The following is a 15,396-nucleotide window of genomic DNA, read 5'->3' on the forward strand; positions in this document are numbered from 1 at the left end:
GCGGAGAGGAGAGGAGTGGAGTATGAACGCACGCGGCAGGAGAGGAGAGAAAAGCGAGCGCGAGAGAGGAAAGACGGCACAGCGTTTCGTGAAGAGCAAGAGCGAACGAGCATCTCTCTCTCTCTTTACCTCAGTTTGCGTTTTTTACACGTGAAAGTGTGCGGGTATCTCTCTACCGGCTGAGTTATCGCTCGCGTGGATACGGCGAGGAGCGTGAAGCACCGGACGCGTGATGGTTTGGTTGGACTAGCGCGGGAAGCGCGAGACTAGTAGAAGCTGGTTATTAAACTCTCCGTCGACTCAGGATCAACGACAACATCTTCTCCAGCCCTCTCTGACCCGCCTCCCTCTGCCTCTCTCTCTCTCTCTCTCTCTCTCTCTCTCTCTCTATCTCTCTCTCTCTCACACACACACGCACACTCACTCACTCATGTAAGGCTGGATGTTGTGTCGTTTGGCTACGTGAGGTGCTAAGAATCGCCTTTGGATGTCCAGTGACCGTGTGTGTATGTGTTTATGGGGGATGGGATAGTTTTTAAGCTCTGTACTATTTGCTTTTCATATTTCATTTTAGTGTAAATAGCTTTATCGGCATGACTCTTAAGCAGTAATACTATAATGCCAAACTTGTTTCAGAAATATATGCTGTTTTTGCTCTGGGCATTGTCTTAACATCTTTTAAACAAGTGGGAGAAAGTTAGAGAGATATCTCTAGACGTAAAAGGAGGAGCTGGTGTAGAGAAGGAGGATCCTGGCATTTGGAGGGGCTGAAATGATGGAGTGGGTGGAGAGACAGACGGAGGGAAACCCTTGGGCAGCATCTTCCACTCCATTGTCACCCTCTCACACTGCTTAACTGGAGCAAGATCTGTTCTTCCTTCACTCAGTGATGTGTGTGTGTGATGTGTGGTCCAGCCTGATATTTATTTAAAGGAGTATCTCGGACTACTAGTGTTCAATGGACCCTGTCTTTCTCTTTCTGTAATGTATGTGTGTCGCTCTCTCTGATTGGACAGGAGACAGTTTGGCTATGATGTCAGGGGGTCTCTGTCTGAGCTATGTGTTAGTGTATATCTGCTGAAATTATTTTTTCTCTTCTTATTTTCATCATTTCTTCATACCTTCTTCCTTTGCGTTCTTATCTTTCTTTCTTCCTTTTACCTTCTCATGTTTATTTCTCTTTCTATCTTTTCTTCCTCCCTTCATCCCATCTTTCTCCTTCCTTGCTTCCTTCCACGCCATCATTTTCACCTTCCTCTCTTCTCTCTTTTTCCTTTCTGCCTCATCTTTCGTTCTGTCATTTCCTTCCTTCCTTCTTTCATCCCATCCTTTTTATTCTTCCCCTCATTGCTTCCTTCCTTTCACTTTTTTCTTTCATCCCATCTTTCACCTTTTTTCCTTCCTTGTTTGCTTGCTTTCTTCCTTTTTACCCAATCTTTTTCACCTTCCTTCCTTCCTTCCTGCCCGCCTTTCTTCTTGCCTTCTTATTCTTCTTTCTCTCTCATTTTCCTTCCTTCTTCTTTCTTCCATCCCATCTTCCTTCCTTCCCTCCCATCTTTCTCCTTTCTTTCCTTTTTCTATCCCATCTTTCACCTTCCTTCCTTCCCTCCTTACTTTCTGGCTGCTTTCCTGCCCGCCTTCCTTCTTGGCTTCTTTCTCATTTTCCTTCCTTCTTCTCTTTCATCCATCCCATCCTTCCGTCCTGTCTTTCTCTCTTTCCTTCCATCTTTCCTCTTTTTCTTTTTCTTTTTCTTTCAGTTTTACGTCTTCCCTTTCTTCTTTCTGTGTCTAAAGCCATTTCAGCTTCTTTGGTCAGTAGGGTTCATGTTATAGAAATCCTCTCTCTCACTGGTGTCTCAATCTTTTTCACCTTCCTTCCTTCCTTCCTGCCCGCCTTTCTTCTTGCCTTCTTATTCTTCTTTCTCTCTCATTTTCCTTCCTTCTTCTTTCTTCCATCCCATCTTCCTTCCTTCCCTCCCATCTTTCTCCTTTCTTTCCTTTTTCTATCCCATCTTTCACCTTCCTTCCTTCCCTCCTTACTTTCTGGCTGCTTTCCTGCCCGCCTTCCTTCTTGGCTTCTTTCTCATTTTCCTTCCTTCTTCTCTTTCATCCATCCCATCCTTCCATCCTGTCTTTCTCTCTTTCCTTCCATCTTTCCTCTTTTTCTTTTTCTTTCAGTTTTACGTCTTCCCTTTCTTCTTTCTGTGTCTAAAGCCATTTCAGCTTCTTTGGTCAGTAGGGTTCATGTTATATAAATCCTCTCTCTCACTGGTGTCTACATTCAGTTTTATGCTTTTTCATAAAGCCTTACAGTGTCACAGTGTCTCTTCATGTTTGTGTCAAACCCGCCGCTTCAAGAAACACTCTGTATTCCGTGATATATTATTGATGTGTCTGTAAAACTCTAATGAAGTGAAATATAGCCAGAATCAGATGCCAGAAGGTGCCTGTGCTTGAGCTGACAATCGCTGTGTGTCTGCCTGCAGGTGTGTGCGTGTCAGTGATGGACCTGAAGGAGGGCTGTGGAAGCGAGGCCAGCCGTGAGACCGAGAGCGGAGGCATGGGGAGCCTGGGAGGCCCCACGTCTTGGCAGTCCTTTGCCCATCGAAGCACCCTGCATGGTTTACGCTTCATCTTCCCCTACTCTTCCTCCTCCTCTCACCGCTCCACTTCACGCCGTCTGCTCTGGAGTGCGGCCTTGCTGGCCAGCCTGGTGCTACTTGTCCTGGAGAGTACCGAACGGCTGGCTTACTTCCTCTCCTACCCCCACGTCACGAGTGTGGATGCTGTGGTTTCTGGCAGCCTAGTCTTTCCCGCAGTCACCGTCTGTAATCTGAACGCCTACCGTTTCACGCGTCTCACGCAGAATGACCTCTACCACGCCGGAGAACTGTTGGCCCTGCTGGACGTGCATCTGCAGATCCCTGAGCCGCACCTGGCCGAGCCCCACGTGCTGGCCTTTCTCACAGAGAAATCCAACTTCACTAACTACCGGCCCAAGCCCTTCAGCATGCAGGAGTTCACTGAACGAGTGGGCCACGATCTGAAGGAGATGATGCTCTACTGCCGTTTCCAGGGCCAGGAGTGCAGCCACCAGGACTTCAAAACGGTGAGTTTCTACAAGGTGTTTCTTTTATAAGGTATTTTTTTGAGGCTCGCTAGACCTGGAAAAAATGTGTTCTGCTGTTGTGGACTAAAGCATTATGGGCTCAGTGTTGTTAGCTCTAAAGATTATCCTTGTTGCTCAGCTGTTTCAAAGGTTTGTAAAGAAATGATGATATTGATTCTTGCTGATGGTGTAGTTCTGGATGCTAAGCTGTGGAGTGAAGAGTTTTACTACTCTATTAAGCTACTCTCTGACTCTGTGTGCAGCTTGTTTTCACTCTATAGGTGCAGATGTTTTCATCTTAACTGTGATTCTGTGGAATGTTTAGGATTCATTGCATCTCTTTCCAAAACGCTACAAGGATTCAGAACAGGTTCTAGCTTAGGAACTGGTTTTCTCCAGAAATTATGTTTAAGACATAATGGCTCTGTCTCAAAAGGTCGCCGTGATTTTGCCAAGTAAGACATGTTCCTGGATCAACATCTTTTGTTGATCCTGGATCAACATAACTGTCCAAAAATATAGACTTAACCCAGTCCCTACCCATAATTTATTCCTAAAAACAGTGTGAAATGATAGCTGATTACCAAGGGTGTAGAAGCACCTGACCCTGATCGTAAGCCTAAAACAGATATTTCCTGAAAAGTTATCCCTTAATTCTGATTGGTTGTTAGGAATGTTGTTCCAGGATGAACAAGGATGTTGATCCAGGAACATGTTGTACTTGGTGAAATCACGTTCACCGTCTTAAAACCAACCACTGATGGCTTCCGTCTACATAAACTGCATCATAACTGAAACAGAATCTCATAAACCACTGATCTTCATAGGCAGCAACTTTCTTAACAGCCACTCAGGCACGTTCTGGTCCTCATGTGAACCTCATGAGACTCGCTGATGCTCTCGTCTCGTTCTGTTGTTTACATGTAGCCTGCTAATGATTCTGGAATAAAACAACTCTTTTATGTAGCTATTATCAGCATCTCCCTCGATCCTTCATCCACAATGTTCACTGAGCTCCTCGCAATGCATTTTGGCCAAGGAAGACGCAAACAAAACCATTTCAAAGTATATTTGGAAGCATTATTTGCTGACTACAAATTGAAGCAGCCTCGGTGTCAGCACCATGCCTACGGCAACAAGAAATGGTTTGTGAGACAGAGCCATTTACTTTTATAGGCTACATCAGAAATTAAATTGACTAGTTGTTGCTCAAAAATATATCAAGAAAGCTGTCACTCTAGGATATTCTCAAACGGGTTAAAGTGGTTTTAGTGGTTAAGTGGAGTAAAGATGTAAATGCTGGCCGCAGCTGTGTGTGAAGAATGTGTTTTTCTCAGCACTGAGGGCTGAGATGATAAGGGTTGATACTCAGTTGGAGTGCTGCTGTTCTCCTCAGGGGCTGAGGTCTGTTTATCCCCCCTCAGTCGCTACACGTGGGCACACAAGCACATTATAAACAAACTTGAACACACATGCCATGCACCAGCTTGCTTTCAGTTGCTTTGTGCTGTCTCTTCTTGTTTTCAATGATGATGTACAGTATGAGTCAATGTTTGCAGCAAACAGGCATTATAGTGTTCTTGCTGGTTTCTAACAAAAAGTAGTTCTCTACATTGAAGCTATTTAAGGGACTTTTTTTATATCAGAATGATTTTACAATATGTGACAGTATCTGATACAAAAATAGTGAGGAACTCAAGGACGAAGCATTAATTTGGATCAATTAATTAAGTATTAATTTGTATTGAATAATTTAATATAAATAAAGCTAATGGGACAAAAAGTTGAAAAAAACTCTTATGTAACTAGTAATGATAAACCACAGTTTTTTATTTGATATTTCAGTTTAAAAAATGACATGTAAAATGGCATGCAGGGACTTTCTGGCCCTGAATCTTTTTTTTGAACTGGTTAATTGAAAAGAACTGTCTGAACAAACCAATTTGCTAAAATGAATTGGACTTTCTACTTAGGAGAGAGAGACATTATGGGAGAGTGTGTTTAATGATTGGTTCAGCTGCCTTGTGACTTTTTTGGAGTAAAGTAGCTTGTTTTGTGAATTTATTTAGTATTTTGAAAATAGCCAAGATGTTGTTACACTGCTGAAAAATGTATCAAGGTTAAATTGAGTTCAGGTGCTAGTCGAGGGAATGTGGGCTCGTTCTTGTGGTGCCATCAGTCCATGAGTGTTTCCATGATGAGTAATTAGTCACATGACATTTACAGCTCGGATGATTGTTAGATGATCAGAAAGCCTACTTTCAGTAATGCAAGTAATGGTCATTAAAATGCGTATAAAAAATGTTAGTAAGTTTTACAAAAAAAACAAACTGTAAAAATGCTACAGTAAAAACTTTAAGTTACCTTACCATATATGGTAAAAATTGTGAATGATTGACCATTGCATTATGTGTAGTCAGTTATATGTCTAATTTACAATGAAAAACCTTAAAAGGACATTTCCAGTAGTCCCTGCGTGATGCATCACATGATTACATTTTATCATTTTATTCTGCTCATTTTTGTTATCAGTAATGTACATTAGATTGATTTGAGTCACATTTTCTGCTGTTTGGTAAATGTTTCTTGTATTATTTTAACATTGTGTGTTAACCTGGTGATGGTTTGTCTTTATGTATATGGCTCTGTGCATTGTCTGAGTTTTGGCCATGTTTTATGTACAGGTCACTTACAATGAACCCTGATTCATGTGGCTTTCTATTTTACCAGCTAATGGTGGTTATCTGTACATTTTAAGGTAAAAATCATCACTATAAAACATTATATCAGTTAATGAAATATATAGTATTAAGTTGTCAATTATCTTGTATTAACCATAAGCATTGCCATCATATCATTTGACTGTAAATGTCTGGCAATCACAACTGCTGAAGCCAGAATGATGTAAGCTTCTTTATATGTACCTTCAGAGAGCGAGAGAGAGAATGAACATATTATCACATGAGTCAAATGTACATCCCGTCTATATTACTGTATTGCCCTTGCTGTATTGTCATGACCCTCTGTTCACCGACACACTGAGAGGCCAGGACATCAAATGGCTGTGCAAGCCGCTTTACTTTAAAGATTTCCTCCATTTTTAAGATAAGTGCTTCACGTGTAGGCAGCAGATATCAAAGGCAGGAGTCAGTCTGTTATGGCATGACCTGATGAAATTGGTCACATGCAGAGCCGACCATGAACAGGATATTATTTGTATTGTGTCTGCATATTCCTTCTGCCCTGCATGTGGGCTGATACAGTAGGTGCTAATGTATGCTAATTGTCTGGCACTAAAGAATATAGAAGCACTCATAATGATTCCACAAGCGTGGATGAAGACATACTTTCTTTGTACTAGTTAAGTGCTTTTTTTCTGCTCAAACATGGACTTGAGTGTGCTATCCCTTAGAGAGGATGGAATCGAAATAAAAAAGAAATGAAGAAAATGTCAACCAGCAGCAGTTTCCTGTTTCATATCTGTGTTAGTTTTGTATTATGAGTAGGTCTTATAGGTTAATACAAGTATAAATTTGTAGCTAATTTGTACTATTTTCAATACTTCGGGGAAAAGCTGTCACAAAATTAAGGACATACAATTTGAACGGTTAATTTGAAGTTAAATTACCTTTGACCATAATAAAAAAAAGTATTTTCTTATCAAGTGAATCTAAAATTTGGTAGCTCTGAGGGTGATTGTATTATATTAGAATGTTACAATAATGATAATACATTAATAATACTAGTATTATTATGATTATTACAGAAAAATTGACTTGTAATACAACTGCACTGTAAAATAAAAAATAAATACATATATTAATAGTTTTTCCAGTAGTAAAATTATCTTAAGATCTTCAGTTACACCCTCAAACGTTTATTTTGGCAAAAAACTGCAGGGAAGCCTTTTATGTTTCTGTGACTACTGGTTTACAAACACTTTTCATTACAAATGTAGTGACTGCTGTAACTGTCTGTCCATGAAAATGTTGGAAATTATGCTAATGTAAAATACAGCATAACTGGAGCACATTGCATTGCCAAATGCATGTTAAACTCACAGATGCAGAGATGGTGTTCACTGCATTTGCTGCGAACCGATCCTCTCTGAGACCATGAAAACACTGGATCAAAAGTAATATTTTTGAAAACAGTTAGGCCTAATACTTTATCAAGCAAGTCTTTTCTGTATTTATAAGCTAAATTTGATGCTAAATTAGTATGTAGTTACTGGTGTTCATAATCACATTTTAATGATGAAACAAGGTTAGATATTCTTACGAGTGTTTGTAGGACACGTGGCCTGATGATACATGCTCTGGCATGCTGTGTAATGATGATTATGTGCAGGTGACCCAAGTTTGACTCTAGCCTTTTCCGATTCCCTATTGGTTCATCCATTTTTCCTGTCACTTCTACACTTTCTTATGAAATTACAGGCAATATGAGAATAATTTTACTGTAGGGTGAAAGCCAAGCCAGACTGTGTGACATCGACTATCTTTTATGTCACGCTGTGTGATGTACAGTGCTTCTTCGTTTAGACTGGTCACGAATGAAATCGCTGACTGAATTTTTACCAGTCTGAGACTGTTCTGACATCCTCATTTACATGTGACGTTGAAGTGATACTGTGCAAACCGTTGCATAAATGCTGAATATGTAAGGCAAAAAAAAAAAAAAAGAAGAAAAGTTGTGACTACACTCTTAAAAATGGTTCCAAAAGGGGGGTTTCATTTTATTTCGGTGAAAACATTAAAAAAAAATAATTCTAAAGAGTCTTTTAATACTATAAAGAATCTTTTTTGTGCAGTGGAAAAATTCCATAGATGTTAAAGATTCTTATGGAACCATCAATGCCAAACAAGAACGTTTGTTTTTAAGAGTGCAGTCTCTGATGTCCCCAGAATGTGTCTGCGAAGTTTCAGCTCAAAATACTCCACAGATCATTTATTATAACATTTTGAAAATGCTTATTCTGTGTGGAAGCAGAAAAATTCGTTTTTTTCAGGCCTGTGTCTTTAAATGCAAATGAGCTGCAGCTCCCCGCCCCCTTTTCTAGAATAGAGCTGCGCCATTACAGCCAGTGTTGCCAGATTGGGCGGTTTTGAATTTGATTGTATCACTCACTCACTCACTCACTCACTCACTCACTCACTCACTCACTCACTCACACTCTGCAGAGGCGCTGGTGCTGATGTAAACGTCGACAGCCGCACTTATCACGAGGGCTCAGCAGACTGACGTTATGATTCATGAGTGACAAGTTTTTAGCGTGATAAGTTATAATGTATCTGATTTTGAATGTAGTGACTGTATATTCAAGTAATCACAATGCCTAAATATAAGTTAAAGAGTGGGAGAGTGACTCAACTCTCAAAACGTGAATTGTGGAGTGAGATGACACAAAGGCTCTATCACTGCAACTCCGAAATCAAAGCACATTTGAATTAATTAATCAAAACCGAAACTAAATATGTCGGTTTATACGGTCCTGTTTTTTAAAAATCTTTTAAACGGTCCAGATTGATAAATCCTTGAAAACTGACTGTGCAAAGTTCTGTATTATGTTCTACAATATGAACTTAACAAGAGGCTTCCAGTTCTGTGTAAAATTATAGAGCGACATGAAGGTAAGCGCATTATTGTTTTTTTTTTTTAATTGTCGGATCATAATTCAGTATGTAGCCTATCAATGAATGACACTGTCATGGTGTGTGCATGAACGAGTGTGAAATACCTGCAACGTTGCTTTTTCCTATCACTTACATTGGACACTTTTTGCATTTAAATTGGATTATTCTGACTGCTGACATTGAAAATTATGCATTTCTTGATTGCCGTTTTGACAGTGTCTGCTTGAATATTTTATTCATGTTCGGAAGCCTAATTCCCTTTAATGTAGGCTATTTGCCCCAATTCGCTCCGTTTACCTGGGAAATTTATCTAACGTTATATAGCTTAAATTATTTTGTCAACATTATCTTTTTTTAAGGAGTTAAAAATGGCCCTTATCAACCTTGATTTACATATTCCATCACATTATTTTGACAGTTAAAGTTTTGGGCGGTGTTTGGGTGGGTTTTTGTGAGCTTTTGGGCTGGAAATCGTCCATACAATCTGGCAACACTGATTACAGCTAGTACTTGCTAAAAACATCTGTTTTGGTTCTGATTAGCATGTTTATTGTGCTGAAATCATGTGTTTTAAACCATATTAGTTTAAACATCTGATATACGGTTTTCTGAGAGCACACATCCGAAGCACACGGACAGAAAGCAGAGGTCACGGCATGCGAGTACTAAACTAAGTTCTCATTCACACACAAGTTCACGTTAAAAACACACACGAGTTACAAAAACAGTCGGTTATGTCTGTGAAGCTAACTGCTGGGAAATAAAGCTCATGTTTATTTTAGATCTGTGTGGCAGCAGCAATATACAGTAAATAAATCAATAAATCCACTGCTCTCTCGTCTCCTCTGAGGCTGGGACTCTAAACAGTGTTCTGTGCTCGTCTGTGCAGCCAAAGACAGAACAGTTAGCATGTTTTGCTCAAACTTTCGCCATGGCATTACACCATTGTCGCTTGCGAAAACACAATAAGGACGCCATGTCACCAAGGGAGCGAAATCAGACGCGCTCGTTTTCTCAGACGCTTGCAGAAAAAGGCTTGTGTGACTGGGTTAATCTTTTTCCCGTTTCCTTGGTTGGTAGATGCCAATTATATTGTTGGGACCTGATTATAGCACTTAAATCCTGGAAAAGTCAGATTTTCATGATATGTCACCTTTAATATAACATTGTTATTTAAGCGGCAGTCCATATCTTTTGGTGCTCTAGCAGTGAATAAACAGAACTGCGGGCATCTTGTGGAAGAAAACTGTAGCCTGAGCTACTTCTCTCTGTTTATGTCTATGACGAATCACGCAGGTACTGGGATACTCCACAGCGGTACCTACCTGAACCAGTCTAAAATAGTCAGAATATAAACACTTATTGTAGGTGTACCGTAGTGATTCAGGACAAGCCGAAAACACGGTTTGGAAAATGTATTCATGGTGTACTCGCTACTTCTCTCTGTTTATGTCTATGACGAATCACGCAGGTACTGGGATACTCCACAGCGGTACCTACCTGAACCAGTCTAAAATAGTCAGAATATAAACACTTATTGTAGGTGTACCGTAGTGATTCAGGACAAGCCGAAAACACGGTTTGGAAAATGTATTCATGGTGTACTCGCCTTATTATATAAATTGTCAATTTTGAACACAAAAAAGTTACGGACTGCAGCTTTAAATTATGAATATTTTTAAAGATTTAAGTGACGGCAATGGTGAATTAGATGTAAAAATGAATGTACAATTGCATAACCAATAATGGTTTATTCCTCTTGTATTATTTCCTCTATCACCATCATCTACAGCCAGAACAGAGTAATACAAATTGAATTCAGCGGCAAGTCTTAAGCTCCCTTCACTTCAGTAAGGAGCATGAGAGAGGAAAACCACCACTCTGTAATGTTAGTAAACATTTCCATCTTTTTGATTCTTCCCATGATTGTGTATTGACCACAACAGCACTCGGTAATTATATGGTTTCGATCGTGTATTTTAGATGTGGTGAGTCACAGTGCTTCCCTGAGGCGCTGTCTGTGATTTTGACTCTATGTCCTCCTGCGTTCCTCTCTGCTGTGACTCATTTGTAGTATGCTGATGCCATGAGTATTGAGTTTTCACTTACATCCTGCAATGACCCTGCTCCGGGGCTCTCACCGCTGTCGACGGTTGGGGAAAATGTGTTGTTTTCTTATAGTGCTTTTTTTTGTCCTTGGGTTGTAAGAGCTGGTGGCCTCCTCTATGACTTTACGTTTTTGTAAAACAAGCCAGGGCCACCGGAGTTTTATTCGGATCTTCTCAGATAATTGCTGTAGGCTTATAAGCTTTACAAAGCAAAACGGACCAGTGAAAATAGTCCAGGGAGGAAGCTCTGGGGTGCCTTTTCTATGTATGGTAAGACTGTTGTCTAGATTTATAATGCTCAGTTTTGGTCTAAAGTTTTTAGTGCCCTCAGGAGCCACCTGCAATGTCGACAGCTTCCTGTTCTGTTCTTTGAAGCACTTTTAAAAGTGTGTTGTGTGTATTTTTTGTTCACTTCTTTCTTCTCTTGTTCTGTGTCACTCTAACCCCTGTTTTAGGTAAATCGTAGCAGTGTTTTAGGTGAATCATGACCATGACCATGCTGTACTAATTCGCTCTTCCATGGTCACTATTTGTGGAATGAATTGGTACAATGTGGCCACAGTTGAAATTCCCTTAAACAAGGGAACACATTAAAAAGTAATGAGAACAAATTTTTAATTTGTGGCCACGTTATTTTGTTTCCTTCCTCCCTTGTATTATGTCTGGAGTTCCTTAGATAAATGTCAGGATAGTATTGTGAAACATTTTTGGACCATGTAAATACCATGGTACATGTCTAATAATTTAGTTTTGGTATGACAGTAGGCGCTTTTGCACCGGAGGAACCTTTTCATAGTTCCTCCTAGAAGTATTGGCGGAAGTTCCCGCTTTTTGTCGTGTTCACACTGCAGGAACTAGGAATGTATTTAGTTCTAGGAACGCTGTTCGGGGGACCTAATTTAGCCCCTACTTGAGAGTAGACACTAAAACAGTTCTACAGGAACTATCAGTGACGTAAGTGTACGCTGATTGGCCAAACACACACAAAACACCGGCTACCCGGCATCTTTAAAACGCAGTCTAAAAATATTTACTCCATTAAGATGGAAAACAATGATAATAACAGCATTTACCTGTTGTCTGCAGTGTTGTGTTCAGCATTGTGATGATATGTAACACTGCAAGTTCTCATAGAGATTTAGTCAGATTTTTGCGCTCTTTTAATCACGTAAATTGTGCATTTACATTCCATCTCCATTTTCACAAAACCCACGACATACAACAAAAACAGCTCCGATCAAGGTGTCCTCGATTCACCGATTGCTGACGTTGGTAAATGCCGAGAATAAAGACGTCACTATTAGCTGCTTCAGACTTCCTGCTGCCGGTGTGAATGCAATCAAGAAAATGGCCCTAGGGAGAAATTGGTTCTCTAGGAACCACCATGCTGGCTAGTTCCTAGAACTGAGTTCTTAGAACTTTGCAGTGTGAAAGCACCTAGTATTACAGTCTGGTACCATCACTGTACAAATAGTAAACATTTTACACACATCACAGTTACTAATTACTGCACCATCAACAACAACAACGTGCAATAACCAGCAATTTCACTACTACATAATAGGACTAGTAATAGCAGCCCAAATGTATTTTAAGTGTCTAAATAATAGAAATCCATGTGTATGTGAAGATGAGAGATGTCTAAGTGGGAAAGAAGCAGTTCTATTCCACTGCTGCCAATGGAACTAGATATTAAAGCAGTAGGGGGTATAAAGCAGTAAGCAGCAGGGGTTTTGAATGTCAAAAAGTGAGATACTGTTAAGAAACAGACATTTCTTGCATAATGGGTAAATGTTTTTAAACTTTTTTTTGTGTAGCAGCTCGAGATAGAGTGAGATTCAGAAAGAAGCGGGACGATAGGGCTCTCTATGTAATGGTTCAGACATTCTCATGTCCTTGTAGCAGCAATGTTGTCTTGACAGTGTTTGTTTGCATGTTTGTGTGTGTAAGTGTGTGATTAGGGCTGTAATTGGGCTTTGATGATCACATCTCTGCTGATTTGAAGATGATGTGCCATTCAGGAATATCTTTACACACATTGTGTTCATCCGGCTGAGTTTAACCTTTTCTTCGTTTTGGCCTTTTAGAACAGCAAGCACTTTGTCAAAATCTTCACTTGCTTGAATAGCAATCCCCCGAAGGCAAGGAAGACTGATCCAGCTGAGCTCTTTTTGTTTTCTAGATGATTCTTTTCCTTATATCACCTCACGAAATAGGATTAAATTGGAGTTTTTGAAGATCAGATCTAAATTAAATCCAGCCCTCACACCTTCCTTTAAAAGATAAGTGTGCCATAAAGCACACACAGAGCTGTAGTCATGAAAAATGCATGCTTGCTTTGTCTTGATCATCCTGTGTCACACACAGTGCATTGCATAAAATGTTGTTTTTTTACATTGTGTTTTATTCAGCTCAGCTGTATAAAATGTCATTATTGATATGCTTCTGTGCTCTATACCACCTACTGTAATGTTCCTGAACATTTCACAATGACAATTAAAGATGTTTTACCGCTCTGTGAAGCATTTTTTTTGTAGTTTAAGGTCTGGGCTGTGATTAGGGATGTAAATAGAAAGAAATGTAACAATTCTTGTTCAAATGTACAAAGAACATTTCTTCTTTTAGTGCTTTTCAAGGAGCTTAATTAATCATTTTAGACATTCTGTGAATTCTGTGTTTATTTCAGTTTGGACATGACAAAAGTAATGAGTTGCAGTTCAGTCGACATGAGTTGGATGCGAGTTGCTTGTTAAAGTCTAAATTATAAAACCATACATGCACGTTTCCTACACAATGTTTTGAAATTTTCGGTGCGGCAAGGTTGATTCAACACTTTATTCATTTCTTAGGACCACATATTGTGCTCCCTTATTCTGAGAAATGCATCCAGATAAGTTATTTATGTTTCAGGGAGCTACTGGGTCTTGCTATGCTTGTGTAATTGCCAGGTGAAATTGAACGTCAATTCTTATATCAGCACACTGCGTTTAATTTGCAGCTGTCAGCCAATAAACACACTCATGTGATGTGCTAAGAATAGCCTGTGACTGGAAAAAGGAGAGAAGTTGTTTTAATATGTAGTTTCTGTCTGTCTTCAGAGAGTCTTTTCACAGAAACGAGAGCAAGACTGATTGAAAAGAGCTGTAAGGTTTTCCTTCTACTGAAAGACAAGTGGACAGGCAATTCAGACTCCTACATTCATTCTGTGGGAATCAGAGAAAGGCAAGGAAAAGACATTGGAAGAGTAGGAGAAGAGGTGATGAAACGGGGTGGAAAAATGTGTGTGGTGGGCAGGTTTCCTACAAAATGTTATTTTTATGTCATACCCTGATTTACCTCCATTGCACCTAAAATTAACTACATGCAGGGTTTGTGCAGGTCCTTAAAAGTCTTAAAGTTTTACACTTGGTTTTTTCCAATTTAAGCCCATAAAAAGTCTTGGTACAAGAAAATGTTAATTGTGATTTCAAGAGGTGTTAAATTTGGGGACGGAAAGACAAGAATTGCGATATGGCTTAATGTAAAATATATTTATATGTTAGTCAATTAATATAATGATTGATAATAATTGTTTAAATTAATATAATAATTGATACTTTTGACTTTTTTGAAGTTTATCATTTTATAAAATGTTCTGTTTGTGTGAAAACCTGTCTGAACTGTAGGCCTAAATCATGCTTTTTACAGACATTTTACAGTTTAATATGTTAGACATTTCCCTACCCCACTCATATGGTATTAATTTTCTTAAAAAGTGTTACATTTGAACAATTAAAAAAAATATATATTTTTGTAACCTTTCAATTTGTAGAGGTGTAATTCATAGTTATGTTATTAATTTCTTTGGACCACATATTGTGCTACCTTGTTCTGAGGAATACATCCAGATAAGTTATTTATGTTTCAGGGAGCTACTGTGTCACGCTATGCTTGTGTAATTGCCAGGTGAAATTGAACGTCAATTCTTATATCAGCACACTGCGTTTAATTTGCAGCTGTCAGCCAATAAACACACTCATGTGATGTGCTAAGAATAGCCTGTGACTGGAAAAAGGAGAGAAGTTGTTTTAATATGTAGTTTCTGTCTGTCTTCAGAGAGTCTTTTCACAGAAACGAGAGCAAGACTGATTGAAAAGAGCTGTAAGGTTTTCCTTCTACTGAAAGACAAGTGGACAGGCAATTCAGACTCCTACATTCATTCTGTGGGAATCAGAGAAAGGCAAGGAAAAGACATTGGAAGAGTAGGAGAAGAGGTGATGAAACGGGGTGGAAAAATGTGTGTGGTGGGCAGGTTTCCTACAAAATGTTATTTTTATGTCATACCCTGATTTACCTCCATTGCACCTAAAATTAACTACATGCAGGGTTTGTGCAGGTCCTTAAAAGTCTTAAAGTTTTACACTTGGTTTTTTCCAATTTAAGCCCATAAAAAGTCTTGGTACAAGAAAATGTTAATTGTGATTTCAAGAGGTGTTAAATTTGGGGACGGAAAGACAAGAATTGCGATATGGCTTAATGTAAAATATATTTATATGTTAGTCAA

At 39.2% G+C, this 15,396-nt stretch overlaps 1 protein-coding gene across 1 annotated transcript in view; it reads left to right on the forward strand.

Moving 5' to 3' along the window:
* Positions 1–405: 405 nt before the first annotated feature.
* LOC107601227 (acid-sensing ion channel 2-like) overlaps positions 406–15,396 on the forward strand; it is a 376,228-nt gene continuing 361,237 nt past the window's right edge. Inside the window, exons 1-2 of the mRNA XM_016293320.1 lie at positions 406–467; positions 2,487–3,109. Coding sequence (XP_016148806.1) covers positions 2,504–3,109 — 606 coding nt within the window. The 5' untranslated portion in view covers positions 406–467; positions 2,487–2,503. The remainder of the gene's footprint in view (positions 468–2,486; positions 3,110–15,396) is intronic.

This window comes from Sinocyclocheilus grahami, unplaced genomic scaffold (genome assembly GCF_001515645.1).
Source record: "Sinocyclocheilus grahami isolate Dianchi unplaced genomic scaffold, SAMN03320097.WGS_v1.1 scaffold302.1, whole genome shotgun sequence".
Lineage (NCBI taxonomy): Eukaryota > Metazoa > Chordata > Actinopteri > Cypriniformes > Cyprinidae > Sinocyclocheilus > Sinocyclocheilus grahami.